Source organism: Peromyscus californicus, unplaced genomic scaffold, assembly GCF_007827085.1.
Source record: "Peromyscus californicus insignis strain IS unplaced genomic scaffold, ASM782708v3 Scaffold_7__1_contigs__length_154581171, whole genome shotgun sequence".
NCBI classification, from domain to species: domain Eukaryota; kingdom Metazoa; phylum Chordata; class Mammalia; order Rodentia; family Cricetidae; genus Peromyscus; species Peromyscus californicus.
In genome coordinates this window covers 136,830,526-136,854,040 of record NW_026294595.1, presented here as the reverse complement: position 1 = coordinate 136,854,040, position 23,515 = coordinate 136,830,526, and the positions used below count along the sequence as shown (strand labels likewise).

At 44.8% G+C, this 23,515-nt stretch overlaps 1 protein-coding gene across 18 annotated transcripts in view; it reads left to right on the top strand.

Annotated features, from left to right (window-relative positions):
• The window catches only part of Ptprt (protein tyrosine phosphatase receptor type T), a 1,101,940-nt gene that overhangs the window by 412,688 nt on the left and 665,737 nt on the right, over window positions 1-23,515 (top strand). For all 18 annotated transcript variants that reach the window (XM_052726074.1, XM_052726080.1, XM_052726075.1 and 15 more), the window contains one exon: window positions 108-282. In XM_052726074.1, the coding sequence (XP_052582034.1) occupies window positions 108-282 (175 nt within the window). The remainder of the gene's footprint in view (window positions 1-107; window positions 283-23,515) is intronic.

Below are 23,515 nucleotides of genomic sequence, written 5' to 3'. Positions count from 1 at the left end.
AGTCCTAGGCCCCTGGAGCATGCAAGGGTCATGGGGTCTATGTTGAAGGTTGCCAGGAAGCCTCTGATGCTATGATTTCTTCTCTCCTTCCCTTCATGTGTCTTCAGCAATGGAATGGCAGAGACACGGCCCTCATGGTCACTCGTGTGGTCAACCACAGGCGCTTCTCGGCCACAGTCAGTGTGGCAGACACCTCTCAACGCAGTGTCTCCAAGTATCGCTGTGTAATCCGCTCAGATGGTGGGTCTGGTGTGTCCAACTACGCAGAGCTGATCGTGAAAGGTGAGTGCCACCAGGCCACATCTGTACCAAGTGGCTGGTTACAGGACCTTCTTCACTCCATTTTAACACAGCAAGCCTTCTCTTACTAGTTGCTTCCTCCTCCTCCCAACAGCACAAGACAGGCTTCCAGTCACTGATCCCCCGAACATTCTCCCATATGGGATACTTACATGAGGGATATATACCACAGAAGCAACCTCTGAATTTGACTTGCATTTGTATTTCAAAGCAAGATGATCACATGTCCTTTGTGATTTAGGGATGACCTACTGAAATGTTCTCATAGAATTACTTGTGAGGGTTTTTAACTGCAAGTTCCATATAATGGCAATATTTCAGGAAGGCTGTTGAAGTAGTGAGCCTGCCTCCCAAAAATGGTCTTTAGTCAATGTTCATCAGGTTTTTTGTGCTTGTTTACCTTGAGGTACTATTTCCATGCTTTGCATTACAATCAGTACACACCTGGTCCCCTGTCTTAATTACTTTTCTGTTGCTAGGACAAAACACCATGACTGAGGTGACTTACAAAATTAAACATTTAATCTGAGGCTCATTGTTGCTAGAGTTTTCCTGCCTGGCCCACAGTCAGGACAAATCTCTCTCACCTGCCAGTCCCACAGCCACTCAGACCCAACCAAGTAAACACAGAGACTTATATTGCTTACAAACTGTATGGCCGTGGCAGGCTTCTTGCTAACTGTTCTTACAGCTTAAATTAATCCATTTCCATTAATCTATACCTTGCCACATGGCTCGTGGCTTACCGGCATCTTCACATGCTGTTTCTCATCATGGCGGCTGGCAGTGTCTCTCTGACTCAGCCTTCCACTTCCCAGCTTTATTCTTCTCCTCCTTGTCCCGCCTACACTTCCTGCCTAGCCAATGGCCAATCAGTGTTTTATTTATTGACTAATCAGCAACACACTTGACATACAGACCATCCCACAGCAGCTCATAGTTCCACAGGGTTTGGGTCCATGATCATCATTATGGGAAACAAGGCTGCAGATAGGTAGGCATGGTGATGGAGCAATAGCAGAGAGCTCACATCTTGTTTTTTTGTTTTGTTTTGTTTTGTTTTGAGACAGGGTTTCTCTGTGTAGCTTTGCGCCTTTCCTGGAACTCACTTGGTAGCCCAGGCTGGCCTCAAACTCACAGAGATCCACCTGGCTCTGCCTCCCGAGTGCTGGGATTAAAGGTGTGCGCCACCACCGCCCAACTGAGAGCTCACATCTTGATCTACAGGCACAAGGCAAAGAGAGAGCTAAGTAGGAATTGCCTTGGCTTTTGAAACCTCAAAGTGCCTCTAGTCCAAAAAGGCCACACCTCCTAATCCTTCCCCAAAAGTTCTATCAACTAGGGACCAAGTATTCAAATGTATGAGCCTATGGGGGCAATTCTCATTCAAATCACCACATTCCCTTCCCTGCCTCTTTGAAGAGGTTTCGAATCCTACTCCTGTTCAATCATGCTTATCAGGCACATATCATTTATGCTGATTCAAATGAGCAATATCACTCATAGGCTCACATATTTGAACACTTTGCTTCGAGTTTCCAGCACTGTTTGAAAAGTCATAGAATGTTTAGGAGGTGGAGCCTTGTTAGAGGAAGTACCTCACTGGCAATGGGCTTTGAGAAGTCATAGTCTCAGCCTCACCCAGCTTCTACTTTGGTCTCTCTGCTTTGTATTTGTGACTGAAGATGTGAACTCTCATCTTCCCATTCTGGCTGCCTGCTGTTATGCCTCCTCCACCGTATGAACACCCATGCCACAACCACAAGCCAAAATAAACTCTGCCCTCCTTAAGTTGCCTCTGGTCATGGTGTTATCACATCAACAGAAAAGTAACCAATGCACATTCCGTCCAATGCATTTTCCTCTTTTTAAAAATTTCCATACTGACAGTCATTTAAGTATTTCCAGGTGTTTCTATTTTCTTCCTTTGAGTGTACAAAAATTTACATCTCAGCACAGTTCTTCCAAAACAACAACTAATAATAATTTTAACTTTTTTTTTGTATTATACAGAAACAGATTCTTTCCTTAGATAAATTCTCTGGAAGTTGAATTGGTAGACGAAAGCATATGAATATCTTTATGGATTTTCTTCTCTGTATTGTAATATTGCTTTTGCAAAGAATGGTTTGGCAGTTTACACAGGCAGCAGTAGTGTATGAATGTATTCATTTTATCACTGCTATGTTCACTGATTAAAATTTTAATATAGTAATATTTAGTGAATGAAATAATGAACCTGTTCATATTATGCCAGGTTCATATTATGCCAGCTGTAGAATAATACCTGCTGTGTTTGAAGGGAAAAAAATTGCTTGATCCTCAGAAGGCTCTGGTTGTTTGTTGTCGTTGCTGCTGCTGCTGCTGCTGCTGCTGCTTTGTTCTGACTTGAGCATGGATTGGTGTAAAAACTTTGACTTCTCTTTGCTGGCTCTGTGTGACTGGTGGCTTCAGTGGGACCAGAATGGAGATCCCTGTCTGGACTCTCTATTCTAAACTATCCTGACTCTGAGTGGATAGTCACATGGAGGATGATGTATGAAGAATTCACATCACTTTGTCTTCTTTCTTACGGGGATGGCCAATAGCGACTGTCAGTTTGACAGGGTCTAGATTCACCTATGAGACAAGCCTCTGGCTGTGCCTGTTAGTAGTTATCTAGATTTTGTTGGCCTTCGGACATATGTAGCTGGAGAGCTTCTCTCTGGGTCCGCCAAGCCCCCACAGTCCTGCAACCCACTTATAAAATAAACACACAGATGCTTATATTATTTAAACTATTTGGCCTAATGGCTCAGGCTTCTAGCTAGCTGTTCTTATGTCTTAAATTAACCCATTTCTATTAATCTATAAGTTGCCATCTGGCTCGTGGCTTACCGGTATCTTAACATCTTCTCATGGTGGCAGCTGGTAGCGTCTCTCTGCCTCAGCCTTCCACTTCCCAGACATCTCCTCTCTCTTTATCCCGCCTATACTTCCTTTCTGGCTACTGGCCAATCAGCATTTTATTTATCAATCTATCATCCACAGCACTTCCCCTTTTTCTTTTTCTTTTCAAAAAGGAAGATTTTACCTTTAACATAGTAAAATTATATATAACAGAACAATTATCAAGCAAGAATTACACTTACAATATTTAGTCTATTTATAATATCTAGTCTATTTGTTTGTCAAAATTAAAGAAGATATCCTGTCTTATATTTGTGAGTCTAAGGTTTCATATCTAACTTATCTCTTATCATAACTAAGGAAATTATAATTATCTAGTCTTCAACTACATCAGAGACCTCAGAAGGACGTAATATTACCTGAGAAATGGGACAAGGATGCAAGCAACTTTCAGGAGTCTTACAAGAGTAGACAGAGACAGCTGGCAGCCTGGACAGTCATCCAAAGTTTCTCTGTAAAGTTGGGGCATCTGTCTTCAGCCCACAGACCTAGAGTCTCTCAGTCATGCTCCAGGCTTCTCTGGATTTTAGTATGTGTCTCTTGTTTGATATTGTTCTCATTGGTTGTAGTTCCATCTTATCTAGGTCATTATCCTTTATTACTCCTAGACAATATTTGATAATCATTCCTATTGTATATAGTCTTGTATTAGGTTAGAACTTTCTTATTTAGACAAAAGGGGGAGATGTAGTGGGTAGCTGTTCCAGCTTTGACCTGGAAGTACTACCCCCATTGAGGCTTCGGTAACTGTTATGCCTACAAGGTGGAGCTGAGAGAGGACCCCTAAAGACCAGAGATTTGGAGAGGCCAGCTCTCTTGGTTCCTGGATCCTGGACACTGGAGGTAGATTGAGCAGAGTTCTCCAGAGAACACTGCTGGACTGTGCTTCACCTTTCCCAGACCCTGTTACCTATCCCTTCAATTGTAAGTTACCCCACAAAATAAACCTCCCTTTTAATTACGTGGAGTTGCCTTAATAATTCTACCAATAACATACTTGTGAGAGATTATCTACATTAAATCAGCATGGGAAAGGTTATTTTAACTATGGGCAGCGTTGTTATGTGAGCTGAGGTCTTGGACTGAATAATAAGAAAGTGAGCCTAGTACCAGCATTCATCACCCCCTGTCCTGCCCCCACTTCACGACTGTGGATGGAGGGCAACCAGCTGCCTCAAACTGCTGCTGCCATGACTATCTACCATGATGGACTTTACTCTGGGACTGTGAGCCAAACTAAACCTTCCCTTCAGTTGCTTTTGCCAGGGTGTCTTCTCCCAGCATAGCAATGAGGAAAGTAAATAATGCACTTACTCTTACTGCACTTCACAGGAGTGGTTTCCCTTGGCTTGTGCTTCATTTCAGTCCCTTTTCAGACGTGAGCTCTGGCAGTGTGAGGGTGTCATCTGGTCTCTTGTAGGGGCTCCCATTCAAGGCTTCTACCTAGCACCAGTTCTGTATTCACTGAACCACAGAAGTTGCCACTGTTTGACTACTTTCATTGGCATGGTCCATCATTTTATGAGTCTCACCCTTGAGATTTCTGTGGCCTGATGGATGTGTGAGTGGGATTATTGGTTTCAGCAGGCATTTATTTTCATCACCAGAATGTCATGAACCTTTAAGCCAAAGATCAACAAATTAGGTGGTCTTGAACAAAATAATACCAAAAAAAGCACCTTTAAGTTCATTCACATGAAGTGCCATTAATATATAAAAGAAACCATCACTTTGATCGCATTACGCTCAGATCTTTGCTTTTCTGGTCCCAGAAGATTGATGCGTGTGACACAGTGGCCTTTGTAGGCCTTTCAAATACTCAGTGAATGTGTAATTTCCTGAGCTGTCTCCTGGAACACTCATTGTACATTGTCATAGTTGATTTCCCACTCTGCTTTGGGGGTCCCACAGTAGAATGTCCTATTCTCTTATGCTCTCTACCGTCTTTCTGGTACAAAAACTTTGACTTCTCTTTGCTGGCTCTGTGTGGCTGATGGCTGCAGTGGGGCCAGAATGGAGATCCCTGTCTGGACTCTCTATTCTGAACTATCCTAACTCCAGGTGGATAGTTACATGGAGAATGCTGTATGAAGAATTCACATCACTTCATCTCTTTTCTTACTGGGATGGTCAGTAGCAACTGTCAATTTGACAGGGTCTAGATTCACCTATGAGACAAGCCTCTGGCTGTGCCCATCAGGAGTTATCTAGATTTGGTTGGCCGTGGGACATACCTGTGAGGCACCTTGCATGTACCTGACTGGCGTGAAGTGGGGATGAGGTGATGGGAAGGACCACAGGAGTCAGCGCTGTACCCCAAAGTTTGTACTCACAGAAAAATGGGGCCAGAAAATGCTCGCTTTGTTCTTTCCCTGTGTCTTCTTCTCAGAGTCAGGGTGAAGATGTGTGGAAGTGCTGATCTATAGGCTACTGGGGCAGGGGGGTTGCTGAAGCAATGCTTTTGTGGCTTGGAGAGGTGGCCACTGGGACAGTCTTTGTCATTTGTTAGCTGTGCCAACCGAGGTCTAGTTAAGGCAAAGGGGACAGTGCAAGCTCTGGTTCCAGTGCATTAGTCACGTGTGCCACTGTGACCCAGCAGCCTTTGCTGCTCCATAACCCCTTCCCCTACAGCCCATGCTCTCTCCTTTGAGAGGTGTGCTGGGAGGTTCCATGGCTTCTCCACAGCAGGCAATGGTGCACTGGTACTTTCTGCAATCTGGCCCTGTTTTATGACTCTTTGGTGAAATCCATCCACTTTTTTGGCATAGGATTTCACTTTTTTAAGTACCCCTTTTCCACATTTTAATATTGAGTGGGTGATAAGCCATTTGCTTGGTCCCTTGAATATAGATGCTGCCCCTCACATATGTTGTCTCATTTTATCTTAATTGCAGCTATGCACATTGGTTTTATTTCAACTTCTTTTATAGCTTGAGAGAGCCAGCATAGCAGGGTTGAGGAGCTGAGGGTCATCCTAAGGGGAAAGCTGAGGATTGGCTCTGAGTCTGAGATGTGCTACTATAGCTATGTTGGGGGTGGGGAGGGGCTGAGGATTAGGGCTTTGTTGGCTCCTGGTATCACAGTGCTGTAATCAGTGCCAAAGGGGTGCAGATAACAGGCAAGCAGGTAGGCACACCAGACCCCCATACATATAAGGCACCGAGAGGCAGGGTCACTCACAGGTACCAGTGCCCAGTGATCACTTGAAGGCAGGGAATGGGAGCATTTGAGGGCAAGGTCTTATGAAGAAGGACTCTCCCACTAAATGCTCCTAGCCTTGACTGAGCCAGTGGCTTACATGCTTCCATACTGAAATACTTGAATTAAAAAATGAAAAGAAGAATAGTAGTCATCCTTTTATCAAGGAAAGGAGAAATGTCTGAAAAGCAATAAAAACCGACTTCTGAAGGGCCACTTGCTGTTGGAGCCATGGCCCACGTTGTTTGTTATTCCTCCTCCTGAGTGATGATGGATTTTGCTCATCACACAGATTGTGTGGGCTGAGGAGTCAGGCGTGAATATCCAGCTGACTTTGGGGCATCAGGGGAAGAAAATGATCCTTATGTGGTTTTTCTTCGACATACACAGTAATGCCTGAGTTAAGATGCCTAGCTTAGAATCCCGGACCTATCCTGGTCCATCTCTGTGACTTTGAACATGGTATAAACCTCTCGGGGCCCCAGCAGATACATCTGGAAACAGGGTCATAGGATTTTGTTCCTGGGAGGGTGTTGTGAGAGCGAAATGGGATGACCAATGCAGGAGTGTTCAGAGCTGTGTCTAATACACATGCTCTAAGATGTTAGCAAATTAATGGCACATCAGGTGGGACTCAATGAGTGGGACAGACATCCTCCCAGTACCTCTGTGGACTTGGAGACATCATTTAAGGCATATGTAAAGTGGAGGGTAGTGCTTAATCCCCATGTAATAATGCTTGAGCATAAGGAAGGAGAGATGTATAAAAATGTAGCTTGGGAGTTCTCTGGGTCTCCTCTAGTGTCTACTTTTGATGAGTCACAGAAACTTAGTAGATGGTCCTGCTGTCATCAGCACCACCTGGTTACATGGCCACCTCTTATACTCTGTGACATTCATTCAAATTGTGACTGCTCTATGAGAGTTCACAGCCCTCTCCCCTCCCCCAGTACCTGAGGAGCCAGGGCTGGAGAAAGGCCTGTACAATGGCCTCCATAGCACGTGCATACACTAGAAGAGCAGAGCAAGCCCAGGGTGAGTCCCTATCTCCCTGCACACTGACATGCTTTCAGGTTGCCTGGCTCACCAGCGTCCTAGCGTAGTAAAAATCAGGGCTTTAGAAGATGCAGCCTAATCTTAGCTGTAGGTGGTATCAGCATTCTTTAGGCGACTCAGGCTGCAATGAAAGCAAATTGGAATTACTTAATTCTGAAGAGCTGTTTATTGAGTTGTGATAATGTACTGGCTATATGTTAGATTACTCTGTAATTGAGGTTTCATTCAGTTGACAGCCCATCCCCTGCCTACCTGTTCCAGGCCAGTGCTCATAAATGTTCTTATTTTCTCCACTTATTTCTGATCTTTCCGGTGTCTTCCATTTCAGGGTGTTTTGCTTGGCTAAAGGACAAGAATGTCCTCAACTAAAGTAACTCAGCTGCATTCTAATATTCACAAGTTGATGGTTTTAAAATTTGTTGTCAACCGGGCAGTGGTGGTACACTTGGGAGGCCGAGGCAGGTGGATCTCTGTGGATTTGAGGCTAGCCTGGTCTACAAAGTGATTTCGAAGATAGCCAGAGCTGTTACACACACACACACACACACACACACACACACACACACACACACACACACACACACACAATTCTTGTCTGAGTCCATTTCCTATCCCATCAAGTACTCAGAACTTGTCAACATGGAGTTAGTGTCTGGAAAATGTGATGACTGTGTAGATCATCATTTGACTCCAGCTGGGGCATGGTAGTTGAGTTAAGAGTGTGGATTGTAGATTAAAGCACCTGAATTTCAGTCTTGGTCTTGATCTCTGCTACCTGTGTGACTTCAGGTAAAGCACACATGTAGTACAGCACACACATTCACTACTAGCCCCATTTTCCTTACCTATACAATGAGGTAAACATCTTTTTCTGATGGGTTCTCTCCTGATGAGTGTCCTATTGCTGTGAAGAGCCACCATAACCATGCCAACTCTTATAAAAAGGAAGCATTTAATTGGGGCTTGCTCAAAGTTCCAGAGGTTTCGTTTATTATCATGGTGATGAGCAAGTTGACTTGCAGGTGGACATGGTTTTGGAGATGTAGCTCAAAGTTCTATACCTGGTTCTGCATGCAAACAGCAAGAAGAGAGAGACTCTGGGATTGGCTTGGACCTTTGAAGACATAAAAGCCCACCTCCAGAACACACTTTCTCCAACAAGGCCACACCTCCTAATCTTTTCAAATAGTACCACTCCCTCAGAACCAAGCATTCCAATCTATGAGCCTATGGGTGCCATTCTCATTCAAACCACAAGTTCCTTGGACAGAGAAACAGTATAGTATGTATAGACTCTGACAAGGTAAGTACCCACAAAATTATGTCTATTATTATCAACAATTTTGCTTCTGCTGTTTTATCAGGGATGTTGCCCAAAGGCTCTGTCCATTATCCCTTGTCCTGGCTTAAGGGATGCTGTTCCCCATTGTAGAGACTTAACTTGGGCTTAGATTTAGGACCCACTCTTCTGAAAGAGAGAGGACTGAGGTAATCAGATCCAGCTCATATGTTGATGCCAGTTGCAGAACTGCTTTACGTACACTGTTCAGTATTCTCTTATTTCTTTTGTTTTCTTCTTTAAATATTGTCTTTCATGCGTAAAAGCTTCTTGAGGTTGTATAAAGATAGGCCACATTGATCATCCTATATCCTGGGCTGGTGATAGAGGGCTGCATGTTCTGATTTCCCTACAGCTGATCACTCTCCTATCTTGGTCTCTTGCTCATTCACTACCCTAACTCTGTGTCTTGGCTCTTGTTCTATTGCTATAAGGAGACACCATGATCACTGACAGCTCTTATAAAGGAAAGCATTTCATTGGGGCTTGCTTACAGTTTCAGAGGTTTAGTCCATTATCATCTTGGTGGGCAGCATGGTGGACATGGTGTTGGAGACGTAGTTGAGAGTTCTACACCTGGATCTGCAGGCAGCAAGAAGAGAGAGACTGGTCCTGGTATAGGCTTTTGAAACTTTGAAGCCCACTCCCAGTGACACACTTCCTCTCACAAGGTCACGTCTCCTAATCTTTCTCAAATAGTGCCACTCCCTGGTGACAAAGTGTTCAAACATATGAGCCTATGGGGACCATTCTTATTCAAACCACTTTAGTCTATATACACTTGAGTTCACAGCCATAGCTTGAAATCTAGAATGACTGGAGCCACTGACTTCTTATGTTTGTTTTATTAGTAAATATTCATTGAATCCAAGAAGGTGTCAGATACTATAAGTCTGTGATCTGGCTAGAGGACACATACAAACCTACAGTACATATCATAGAGCTGATATCAGGCACCTGCTACCTGATCTTAGGAATCTTTATAATAACCCTTCAAAGCAGGATGTTAATAACCCCCTTTTATAAATGAAAGAACAGAGATGGAGATTTCTCAAGCTCATACAGCTTCCAGGTGACAAATACAAGCCTGTTTATCTCTGCCTTCTACTTCATACTTCCTGAAAAATCTGGCATAGTAGGTCCTACAATACAATGTGAAATGAGCAATGCAGTCTTGAAAAGGGTGGGAAGGTTGCTCTGAGCCATTCTGTAAGTGATGGGTCCCATGGCCTTGGCAGGTGTGAGAACAGGGAGAGCCTGAGTTAGCTCTGAAACATGATAAGCAAGGATCAAAGAAAGAGGAATGCTATGGTGACATGTTTGGGTATAGCAATGTAGTCAGGGCTACTTTCAGAGTCTTTACACCAGTCCAGGAGCTGGAGCGTTACTCTAAAATAGTCGTGGGACTCTAGGACACTCCTACGCACAGTTCACAGACAGTATACTGCCATGAGGCCAGATCTCCACGTTTAGCTCTGCATCCATCCCTGGACCTGCCTGTGCACAGTGCCTAGCCCTTGTCAGCTAGGTGTGCTCAGGGCATAGCCTGTGTTTGGGCAAAGAGTGAGGCAGTATAGGGGGTTGGAATGTCTTGAAGCACATTAGGACACTGTGTGTGAATACAAGAGGCTAACTGATTTAGCATGTGGACAGAGAAGTACCAGCCAATAGAGGGGGCATTGGCTGCTCTAGACATCTGGCTCTTGGTTTCCCTGGAGAGAGTGTGGGTTTTAAAGTTAAAACCCTGGGGTTCTAGGAAACTGGAGCATTGGTGCTATTCCCAAGTCTCTGGTTGAGGACTTTGGTGTGTGCTGATACCCTGGACACTCTCCTGCATTTTGGAGAAAGTCTGTTGCTAATGAGAATCAGACATGAGAGTGGGAAGCTATTCCGTACACATTGAAATAGAAAGGTCTGAGATATGGAAACGGGCCACAGGCCTTCTCCAGGGACCCCACGCTGTCTGTAGCCTTTTGAAATGGCCAAAGCTGCTGGCTGCTGTCCCCTCAGAGAGAGCATCTGTGGAGGACATGTGCATGCTGGGGGAATAGGCAACACCAAATGCTTCCAGGAGCATGGCTCTTGGAGCCACTGAAGTACTACAACACCTCCCTTATAACCAAACATTTTTTTCCTGTGGCAGTACTCAGAGACGATAATGATGATGATGATGATGATGATGATGATGATGATGATGATATCAGATGAAGTAGCTAGAGTCTGTGTGACACAGAGGTCAGGCTTGGGGTACAAGAACATGGACTGGGCTCTGACTTCATTCCTGTGTGAACTCAGTTTCCCAAGTCACCACCCTCAACCATCTCTGTTCTTCCACGTGCTAGAGCAGATTGACAAGCTTCTTGCCTAGGGCCATGCTGACTGTCCTCAGTTTCATAGGTCATTCAGTCTCTCTTGGAACTCTTCCCCTCTATTGCCACAGTCAAAGCAGCTACAGGAAATATGCATGCCTGTGAGTCCCAAAACTTTATGTCTAGAGATCAGAAGAGGGCTGGATTTGTTATGCCCCACTCTGTTCAGCTGGATGATTATTCCAGCTGCCTTCTTGCCCAAATCTTGCCTGACTGATGTCTGCCTTTCCTGTAGCATCCTGAGTGATAATTAAAAAGGGAATTTTATATTCTGGCATTTCCTTGTAAAGCCTTCAGAGCTGGGGAGATGACTCGTTCAATAAAGTACTTGCCATGCAAGCAGCAGGGACCTAAGTTCAGATCCCCGCCACATGTGTAAAAGCCTGGACTAATGACATGTGTCTGTAATCCTGAGCTTGGAAAGCAGAGGTGGGAGGATTCCTGGAGCTCCCTGGCCAGACAGCTTAGCTGAATTGGGGAGCTTCAGGTTGAGTGAGAGACCCTGTGTCAAAAAGCATGATGGAGAGGAATGGAGGAAGAACACACACACACACACACACACACACACACACACACACACACACACACACACACCCTTCAGCAGTTTATATCATACTCAGAGTACAGCTCACACTTTCCGACATGGCCTCTAGGTCTGTCTCCTCTCTGTCTCTTTGATTCCTGAACCTCCAGTCACACATTGGCCTTTTCATCTCTTCTGTAACTACACTGATCCTTCTCCTCTTTGAAAGATACCAAGCCAGTTCTGATCTCAGGACCTTTGTACTTGCTTTTCTCTTTGCTAGAAGTAGTTTTCTTTCTGGTAATTAGATAGCTCACTCGCTTCTTTCACTCTGGCCTCTGCCCTAACACCAGCTTCTCAGAGGGGCCTCCTCTGATGGCCTCATCTAACAGAGCACTCACCGGATTTTCAGCTCTACCTACTCTAGCCTCACCCCTTTGTGCTATGCTCTGGTTTCCTTACTAGGTCTTGTCATTATTATGTATTGTCACTTTTATCTTTGTAGATGTGAGAGTCACTACCAAAACAAATACCTGAGTTAGCTAACACATGATAAAAAGAAAACACAACCTTATTTAGCTCACAGTCTATTTCTTGGGACTTTTGATGGGAATACTGAAAGGCAATGGTGGGGTCATAATATGGTAGAGCAAACCATTCACTTCATGGCCAGGAAGCAAAAGCAGAAGAGACCAATGTCCTGTAGTTCCCTCGAAGGGAATACCCCAGATGACCTTATGACCTGCTTTACTTAATTGTGTATAATCATGACCAAAGGCCCAACAACACAAGTTAAGGAGGGAAGGAAGGAAGGAAGGAAGGAAGGAAAGAAGGCAGAGAAAGAAGAAAGAAGGGAGAGGAGAAGGAAGGGAGGGAAGGAAAAAGGAAGGGAATTCTTCATGATAGATGAGAAGCAAAAAGAAGAGGCTACAGGAAGTGGCCAGAGAAATATAGAGTCCCAAGGTCATGCTTCCATTTACCTACTTCCTCCCAAGGTCCAGCCTTCTACTCTCCACCACCACTTGATGGATGATGCAATCATATTATGAATCCACCAAAGATTTAATCCATTTGATAGGTCAGAGATCTCTCATCTAATTGTCTTTGGAAACTGGAGTCCCATTATAGACACACCCAGGAATGGGCTTTACTTACCTCCTAGGCACTTCATTTTCATATCAACTTGACAATAGCAACCATTACAGACCTCCCAGAAGGCATCCCCTTCTGATGGTGTCACCACCTCCCAATAGGACCATCCTAGGGACCACATTGGCTTTGGGAGCGCATTTCACATCAAAACTGTAGTTGTGTGCTGTTCATATTTTCTGCTAAAGTCCCTGAAGTGAGAAGCTTTGTGAGTCCAGTTTCTTGCTGGGTCTGCAAGACTTAGACAGTGTCTGATACATGGTGGGCGTGAGGGTGTGTGCATGGAGAGTTCCGAGTCACCCTCTACAAGCATGAGGCTCTACTAGGGGCCCCTTACCATCCATCCCTTATTTGATTATTATTTTTATTAAAATTTTATCTTATTTTTGAACTGCACATTGCATGGAGCACAGTGAGACACCTGAGTGCACTCATCATGTGTGTGTGTCAGGGGGTGGTAGTGGTGCTTGTTACCTTAATTGATGAGAGACATCCATTTCCTTCCTTTTGGAGGCTTTCCTCATTTGAACTCATTTTTTCTTCTACCCCTGATAAAGTTGTATCTCTTTTGCAGCTACCTGATTCTTTTTTTTCTTTCCCTTTAAGCATGCACTTTTATCATCCGTTTCTTCTTCCAGTGGAGCCTGCAAGCTTTGTACTGTCCTGTGTTGTTCTTGTGGCTTTGATCCATGTTGGCTGTGATTTGGAGCTTGAGTCCACCTTCTCCAGTCATGCTAGTTATGCAGCCTGTCGTGTGGCCATGAGATCATCATTTTCTTAAGAAAAAGCTTTGGGGCCCTCATTTGTCCCTCTTTAACGAAAGACTCTTGTGTCATGATGAACCCTACCTGTTTCCTCAGGAGTGCTTCAAATGCAAGTGTGTGTGTCCAATTTAGGCCTGAAAGTTGAACAACCTGTCACATTAACCCAAATTCTCTCTGCCCCCCCATTCCTGCTCGTCCTCAGAGAAGCTCAGTAGCTCCATCCTCTTGACAGACTTGGTTCTCTATAGGATAGCCTTCTCAAGCTTCCATCCTAGCTTTGAGTGAGGCTTACATGAACCTTTACCATAGCTGTGATTACCAAGAACACATAGATAAGGAGTCTGAGGTCTTGGTTTCAGATTATGATTCAACTCTGTGTTGGCTGTATGAATTCAGAATTTAATTCCATGACTCTCTAAGCATAAAAAGGGAATGATAAATGCTAGCCACCTTAGATTTGGGAGAATGGTCACATATGTACAGCGCCTAGACAAACATTGTTCTGGGGGGGTGGGTGGGGGGGTGCATATGCGTGTGTATGTGATGCCATGCTTGTCTTTGTCAGTTTCATCATCCTACAGCCGCCAACCACTCCACCTCAGCCTCTCACTTTCTCGCTCTTGATAACATCTCCATTAGCTTTTTCCATGGGAAGGGAGAACTGACAGATGGAAAGAGTGAAAAACTTAACTTGAACATATGTGTGTGGGGGAAGCTAACAGGGAGATATCTATGTATATTGTGCTTTATACGGGCACAGAGACCAGCTTATTTTAAAGAAGTGAAAATGTGGATAAATAAAACCTGACAAGTATTGGTTCCCTTGAATTATTTTGACTACTTCATCAGCTGCATGCTGATGTGTTGAATTAACAGTTTTAACGCATTTGGAAATTAAATCAAATGGCAATTGCATTAAATCCTCATTCACTTGGAACATTGCCGTCCTGTGTTCGAATGGAAGAATGATGGGGGCTAGGGAATGAGCTGCAGAGGCTGTAGTTAGTTGGCATTTGTAGACCATCTATTGCACACCAGCCACTTTGCAGGCTATCTGCACATGAGATCATATTTAACCTTTCCTGTAGTCTGGGGTTGCATGGGAAGATACTGAATCCCTGCTAGTCAGTCTCATGAGTCACACCATCTAGGCCTGCCCAGTTCCTTTCATAGAGGAGATTATTTTTTTCTACTGCGCCTACTGCTAACCTTCCCTGATTTCTTCTTTTCTTCCAGAATTAGGTGGAATATTGTTTCTAAGGAGATAGATTTGGGGCGCCACTAGGCTCAGTTAAGCAACAGGCTCCAGCTTTGGAAGGGTGCTGTGGCTGTTGCCTACATGCCCTCACTGCAGCCCAATTCACTTCTGAATTGAATTCAGCTTCTCCCTTGACCACTGCTCCTTGACTGAGGTTGATTCCTTCTGCCCACATTGAACATAAGGTGATGTCATGGACAGATTTGATTTCCATGCCTGGGGAGGGGAAGTCCTAGAGTCTATGAGTGGATTATATATGCTGTCAAACATCTACCTTACAGTACACAGCTCTGCGGGAAAGAATGTTCCAGCCTCATAGGACCAGGAGACACAGGGGAACCCCTGGCCCAGACAATCTCTATGAGGAGAATTTCTTTATCCCTGATGTCCTAGGACTGAGTTTCAACCCCATGGCCTCTGGCCAGTTGGGTTGTGCAATGAGGGAAAAAGATGGTGGAGCTGGTTATGTAGCTGTGAAGAAGTGGTTCATCTTGCTTGAGCCAAAGTCTTTCTATTTACTCCTACTTGAGATCTTGGCCTTCATGCTTTCATTTTCCCACTAAATGCCCATGGAGATCCAGTAAGGAAAATAGATGAACTTCCCAGTGCTGAGATCTATGGAAAATTCTTATTAAGTCTCAAACCAATACAGATGGCTAGATGGTAGTCATTTGAGCCTGAAACTTAGCCCCTTGAAACAGTATTTCACCTAAGTCTGGAAGAGAACAAGATAAGTGCCTCCTCTTTCTCTGAGAACAGTCTCTATGACCAAGGACTACATTTCCCAGAATGCCTCACTCTCATTAGGGCCTTATATATAATTGGCTGCAGTTGAGGCAGAATACAGTCTAAGAGCTGCATGTTCTCTCAAGTTCAAACAATTTAAAAGTAGGATCACTAGATTCCACATTCACTCTTCAGACTTTGTCTGGGTGATAATAAGTCCAAGCTCCCAGGAGATGCTGAAGTCAAAATATTCAAGCCTTGGTCCATGAATCACCTGCTGAAGAATTGTTGCTATGCAAGGCTGTTAGTGAATCAGCAAAAATGAGATTTTTGTGTTCAGCTATAATGTGTTAGGGTTTATTTGTTACTGTAGCTAGCAGCATCCTAAGTAATACAAGTTGGATCAAGAAAAGCTGTTAACAATACCCTCAGGCCTAACCTCTTCAACCAAAGCTTTATAGCCTGCTCAGAAACAGATGAGAAGATGCATCTATCCCTGTCCACAGACACTGAGCTCCAAAGTTCAAGCTATATACAACTCAAAAGCTGAACAACTACCTTTCTTTGGGTGGGACGGAGTGTTGGATTTTCCTACCACTGTTTATTGATATAGACTCTGCAAATTCAAGGGCATGAAGACAAATACTATATCATTATTATCAGTGACAGAGGCTAGAGAGAGCCTTGGATAGCACCCATGGAGTTCAGGTAGAGGTTAACCTGATGGAATATGTTGTTAACTCAGTCAGAAGGATGGGTCTTGCACTAAAATTCCACTAAAAGTGGTACCCTCTTGAGGCAAAACCTGGTACATTTGATGAGGTGTGAAACCAGTTCAGCTGGTTATAAAAGCTGTCCTTGTGCCCAAACTCACCCAACATTCCCATTCTTCAGCCCAAGGTGACTAGCTTACCAATGAAACCCAGTGACTCCATGGGGTGTGTAATAGTGGGAAGGGGAACTAGAGTCAAATGCTTTGCACTTCTCACTATCAACCGCTTAGCAATGGTCTCTGTGAATAAACTGGCTACACATATACATGTCAGCCAAACAGTGCCGGAAGAGTTAGTAGGAGTCAGATACCACAGAGCAGCATCTCAGCAACTGCGGTGACCCTGATAGCTCATCCATTTGTCAGAAAGGTTCGTTGTACCAGTGTGACATTATTCTGAAAATCCACACAATGTCTCCTGCCCAAGATGGCTCATTCTCATCCAGGGAGTCCAGAACTCATGCATAGAGGAGGGTTATCTGAGAAGAGATGCAGTTCCCATCTTGCTATCAGTTGAACTTAGATGACCATCCATATCTTGGGCCCTCAGTTTCCCTATTTGTTGAAAGTGAGGGTTGGATTAAGATGGTGTGCTTCACCTATTCCCCTTCTTAAACAACAGAATGCCTTCCTAAAACAGTACAAGAAACAAATGACACAAGTCTGTGGAATTGCAGGCTCCCAGAATAGTGTAGAATTCATGCTTCTCTGCCACCTGGGCAGGTGGATTTCTTTACTTCTTTAAATTCCTTTTTTTAAAAATTCTCCAATTCTCATGATTCTCCTATTATTTCATGCCTTCCTAAGCCTGGTAGGAAAAGAAGCTAGGATTTGTCCCCTCCTCCTTTACAATGAAATGTGCTTGTACCCAGACTTTCATTATTAATCAGAGTAGAATGCCTGTTGCTTCTATGTGTATCCAGGGGCAGATGTGACTCGCTTTCCACCCAATAACTGGAGTGTGTTTCTTTCTGATGGAATGCAGCCTGGTAGCAGGGAGCAGGCAGTTGCTGGCAAAGCTGCTGATTGTCTGTTCTCAGCGAGGGAGAGCCTCCTGCTCCAGTTAAGCTGCAGCAGCATGAACTCTATACTTTGCTCTTCTGATCTTGCAGACACATGAGCAAGGAGCTGCTGAGCCTGGGAGACGGGACTGCAATTCCTGTGTCTTGCAAACACACGAACATGCTTTTTTTTACTGGGAATGGGGAGGCTGCTTTTTTGAAGCCAACTGGGCTGTTTCAGTCTTTGCTCTATCTCTAACATTTTACTGTTTGGTCAATCTCTGTAAGTGCCCAAGCCTCAGTTTCTCTACCTGTAAAAAGGGAAGAATGATATTATCTCAACTTTCCTGAAGTAGTGTGGGAACCCTACAGTGTGGGGTCCACTTTTTACCAGCTAGGGAAGGTCAAAGACTCCTATGACAACATCTTCCATTTAGTGCGTCATTTTCTTTCCCTTTTGCATAGGCAAGCAGGCCTTTCCAGATCTCTGCATTTAGGTAAGACCAGAACAATGTAAGGCAATGTGCCATACTTCCCTCTTAAACCAAGTATATGCAAAGTCCTTCATGTGTGGCCTCCCTCTCCTCACCTCTTCTGTAGGCAAGCAGTATAGACAGAAGTTAGGTCACTGAGTGATGTTTGGAGTTGAACATCACAGTTCTCCGTGGTACAACTACAGTGAGCTTGACAATGTGAATGAGCAGCTATGACTAACCATGGCTCAGCTTATTCCCAAGGATGGGGCAGATGGGACTGCCACAGATAGGGTTTTGCCCTTTGCCCTGGCCCTGCCTATCTCAATGTCTGAGAAACCTCTTCTGGTCCCCTGGACAGTAGACAGAAACCTGTGGCATCTGGAGAGAGCCATTGTTCCTTCTTAGCGGGCTGTAGGAGCCTAACAATGAGTCTGGACCTAGAGAAGGGGAGTTTACTTGCTCTTCTGTCGGTTGCTGTAAGTAACTTTTCTTTTCTCTGTGACAGTGTATTTGACAGAAGTAGCTACAGGTGTGAGAGAGGTTTGCTTTGCCTCATTGTTCACAGTCCATCAGGATGGAGGAAAGTATGGTGGCTCAAGTGGCTCAGTCCATGGTCACGTGAGCTTGCATCTCCCTCACGTCCATGGCAGCAGGTAGGAAGCAGGAGCAAAGAGCTCAGGTTGGAAGCGGGGCCACACTGTAAACAAGGCCTGTCTCCTGTGTCCCCTGCATCCTGGCAGCCAATTTCTTCCAGCTAGTCCTCACCTTCTGAAAGTTCCACAACTGGAAAATACTTTTGTGCCAGCTGGGGACAAAGTGTTCAAAAGAGAGCTTGTAGGGGCCATTTCACACTCACAACCTAACACTTGGCATAGAGGCTGGCTGCCAAGCTGGCTACCTTGGGCATTTTCGTACCCAAGACTTTCTTCTGTGACTCTTGTGAACTGACTACCCACTTTTGTCCTTCACCAATCTTTCTTCTGTTCAACTAATACTGTCCATTAAATGACCAGCCATGCTTGCAGGCCTGGAGACAAGGGAGATTCTTCCAGCTATCTTCACATGTTACTGTTGAATCCTGGTCTCTGCTGACATTATTCTTTAACTTTTGCAATATACAGATGTTGTAAAATGCAGGTCCTTCCTTCAGAACTCGAGCTTCATCCAGCAGCTGGCTGTGCCTTACCTGTCTGTGGGCTCTGCCTTCACTGTTCTAGTCCAGTCCACCACTCTTCCCACCCTCCTTATCCTGACACGACTGAGTGCTCTGACTGACTCTAGTTCCTTTATTTCATTGATGGTTTGCCCCGATATCTCTGGAAATCATGGAGTATACCTTTCGGTTACATTAACAACAGCCTGTGTACATGGTGGCCTATGCCAGGAGCACTTGTCCTAAAGTTGTTCTGCAACCCGGGAGTCCACCAGAAATTATTCTAGTTGTTAAGTGTGGGAAAGAATTAGGTTTCGTTTATATTTTAGTATATTTTGGGAACTTCCTTTCTTTGCTTTCTATTCTTGGTGATCTCAATTAGCTCTCGTGCCATATACTTCCTCTCTACTCTGCACCATCAAATTTGGAACACAGTTCCCTTTCCTTCCATTTTTCTTATCCTTTCTCCAACACACAGACACACAAACACACAGACACACAGACACACACACACACACACACACATACACACACACACACGCACCACACCACGCACACTTTCGTATTGTACCAAACTTTTAAAGCTTTAAGGCAATTGGTGAAGTTTACAGCGGAGAAATGTCAAGCACGTGAAGTGGTTTATGAAGAATCGTGCTTCGACAGGTGCCTCAGCCACGAGCCACTGTCTGAGTTTGCCTTCCATTGCTGTGGTAAAACACCATCACCAAAAGCAACTTGGGAAGGAATGGGTTTATTTCTCTTACACTTTCACATGGCAGTCTGTCATGGAAGGAAATTAGTTCAGGAACTCAAGGCAGGAACCTGGAGGCAGGAACTGAAGCAGTGGTCGTGAAGGAACACTGCTTACTGGCTTGTTCCTTATGGCTTGCTCAGCCTGCTTACTTATATCATCCAGGACCACCTGCCCAGGGGTGACATCAACCACAATGTGCGGGGCTCTCGTACATCAATCACTAATTAAGAAAATGCCCCACAGGCTTGCCTACAGGCCCATCTGGTAGGACCATTTTCTCAGTTGAGGTTTCCTCTGCCCAAATGACTCTAGCCTGTGTCAAGACATAAAACTCTCCAGCACAGTGACCCCAGCAGCAAGATCTAAGTGGCCATATAAGACTGTTGCTGTGCTGCTGTGGCCCCCCACCTCTCCCTTTCTCAGAGGCTCTTAGGCAGAGCAGTCTGGCAGCAGACAGTTGCCTTGGGCCCTGTTTTCTCAGCTCATTTCTGCCAGGCCCACTTGCCAGTTCCTCCCTCTGGCTTTGGATTAATTCCCTCTGGCAGACGCACGGCTCTTCTCTGCCTTTCCTTTGTATCTCAGAATCAAGGCCTGATCTCATTGCCAAGATGCGTCCATCCAAGCCTCAATCCATCATACCTCCTGAGTTTGCTCAATTCTGCCTACGCTCTCATTCCTATCCTGCTAAAGCAACACAATTGTTGACATAGTTGGGTTAAGCCACTAGGATGCCTGAGCATGGTGACAGGAAGGGAAACCACTCTGTCTGCATTTGCAATATGAGGGACAGCATCTCAAATCCAACTGGATAGAGCCCCAGAGGTTATGGCATAGGTTTCTGGGCTACACAGGCAATGGAGCTGCCTCTGTCCAGTTTCATTCCAAGGTGCCAGTGCTGGACCTGGGACCCCCTCTTCTTTCTCCATTTGTAGCTCAGCTCCTCATTGATGTGTCCTTCCTATGTGATCACAGAGCAAGTGGTGAGTTGGGGATGGTAGTTCAGTGTCTATACGTCCTTCTTATGGGCCTCAAAGCTAATAGAGCCTGTGCCTGTCCATGTCAGAATCTCAGTCTTAGCAGAGATTCCTGCCCATCCTGTCTGGAGTGTGCATCTCAGATTAGCACAGCCATTCTGTCCTATGGTCTTTAGAGCCCAGAGTTTTGTAGCCAATTTTGTGCTCAGAATTGGAGGGTCCAGGTTGTCCAAGAAGATGGAAATAGGATACAGGAGCCAACCCTTCCTCCATAGGCAAGATCCTAGTCAGACAGACAGGAGACAGCTGTAGGAGGCCGCAGGGTTATGGGGGGCTTCCCCTGAGAAGAGACAACCATGAAAAGAATAACAGATGGGTAGTTGGAATTCTACAAGTTGTATTTTCTGGACTCAGACTTAAATACTATTGGAAATGATCTGCGTTAAATTTCTGCTGTAATGAATTGCACAAAATTCACTCTTGTGGCAGGCGATTTTAGAACTGAATGTACTTAAATATTTAATTTCATTTATTTGTTTATTTTGTATGTGTATGTGTGTTTCTACAGGCTTAGTGGGAAGTGTTCTTTCTTGCTGAATCATCCCCCTGTCCCAACACTAGTGTTTAGAACATTATACATTACTGTTATGCATTCCTGTCTGACTCTGTCTCTCCTGGTTTATGCCAGGAGAGAAATGACTTAAGGAGTGAGGTCATTTTAGAGAGTGAGAAGAATGTGGCTTTTCAAGCAGAAGAGCATGTGGCTTGTAGACAGGGACTGCTTGCATACAGTTCTGTGGTCTGAAAGCAAGCCATAGGATGGCCTCCATGCAGATCCCAACTCTGCCACGTACTGTTTGCGCTGGATGCTGGATCGTATCGCCACTCTTTGGCAAACCCCGCAGCTTGTCTGCAAGGTGACCACAGTGAGGCTGTCCTCTTTGGTCAGTCATGAGGTGACATGGCTACAACAGGAGCTGTCAGCTCTCCATCCTCTGGCCTTGTCCCACAGATGGGGTCTAGTGAATCTGAATGAACCTGTTGGTAACTTCCATTTGTGACCTGTAAGGTGTATGTGCACATCCAATGTACTATAGTATTCATATTTGTTTTTTTTTCCCTTACTATCTGTGACTTACTCCTGGCTGGGAATCTCTGAGCTGCCAAGCACGGGGCTGGTTTTAAGAGCAATCCTTGGGACTTCTTAGCTTGTGGATCAATTGATTTAATTTCTGTCTCTAGCACCATAGACTTCTTTATGTGTGTCACTGTGTCCAGATGTCCTTCTGCTTACAGTTGAGAGTTGTCATTGAATTGGGTCCCTCCTGCATCCTTAGCTATGTGCCTTCTACAGAGACCACTTCCAAATACTATCTAGTTCATAGACACTGGGGATTAGAATTCAAACGTCTCTTCTTGGGGGCACAATTCAACCCACGGCACCTATATGTTTTATTGATTTTAAACCCCTCTCCCAGCTGCTCCTGAATTATTCTTGTGTGTCTTGGCATCTGTAGAGTCCAGACACCTTTTCTTATGATGAAATGCCAACATATGCCTTCAGGTGTATGCAGAGGCCACAGACCATCTTGGAGGTGTGAACCGTCAGGAGTGTGATTGCCTGTGCCCGGAGACTAATTCATTCCTTTTTTTTTTTTTCTCTTCCAGCCCTTAGGTCTTGGCCTCTTTTTGTTTGTTCAGATTCTTCCTGTGTCCTAGTGTCGGGCAGAACCTGGCCCTCTTTAACAGTGACCCCCACAGAAGGGGCCCGTCTATAATTTAGACCTGGTGTCTCTCCAGCTGTAGTTCTCGGGAACCTTACCCAGGGTCTCCCTTTAATAGCCAGCCTAACTTTAGTCCTCCCCATTGCCACTGCTAGATAGTGGCATTGTTTCTCAGGACCTAGCTTTTGACTGCTTCTGGGCTTTTTGAGGCTGTCCGATACACTCCTGTAATCCAAGGGAATCTTGATACATTGTGTTGCTAATGGATCAAGTTCCTTAAGTTATGGGTTCAACAAGGACAGGACCCTTGTGCTGGACACACTGAGGATAATCAGGGGATATGTATTGTATAAATGTAAGGTATGGGGACTAGAGCTATTGCTCAGTCATGAAGATGCTTCCCACACAAGCATGTGGACCTGCATCAAGGCATATTACCCATGAATAAGCTGGGCACTGTAGTATGTGCCTGTAAACTGAACATTGGGAAGTCAGAAGTGCTAGGCAACTGAATCAGTGATCTTCCGCACCAGATAGAGTCTCTGTCTCAAAAAATAAAGTGAAGAGAGATTGAAGGAGGTACCTGATGTCAAGTTTGGTCATCTACATAACTCTGCATACATGCATGCACAAATGTCTACATGCATATGCACACAGACATTTCTGCATATATACACATACACAAGTAAAGGCAAGATGGTTGTGTATCACTGGCAGTATTTTGGGGAAGGCGGGCAAAGCTCCCCATAGTTCTTCTCTTCCAGACCTGCACATTATCCACCCTGGCTGAAAGCCAGCCATAACAATTCTGGTCAGCCTCCAGGGCTTTGCCCTAGAAAATCTTTCCCTGCCATAGTTCAGCACAGGCACTTTGTGCCCAGAGAGGACTTCCTCTTGGCAGCCATCCCCACCACCACAAACTATATGTGCACGCAAATCTCCGGCCATCTGCCAGGAACCCTTCCCTACTAGGCTCTAATTTCTGTGAAAGCCCAGGCTGTGACCAGTTTGTACATTCTTTTGCAGGATC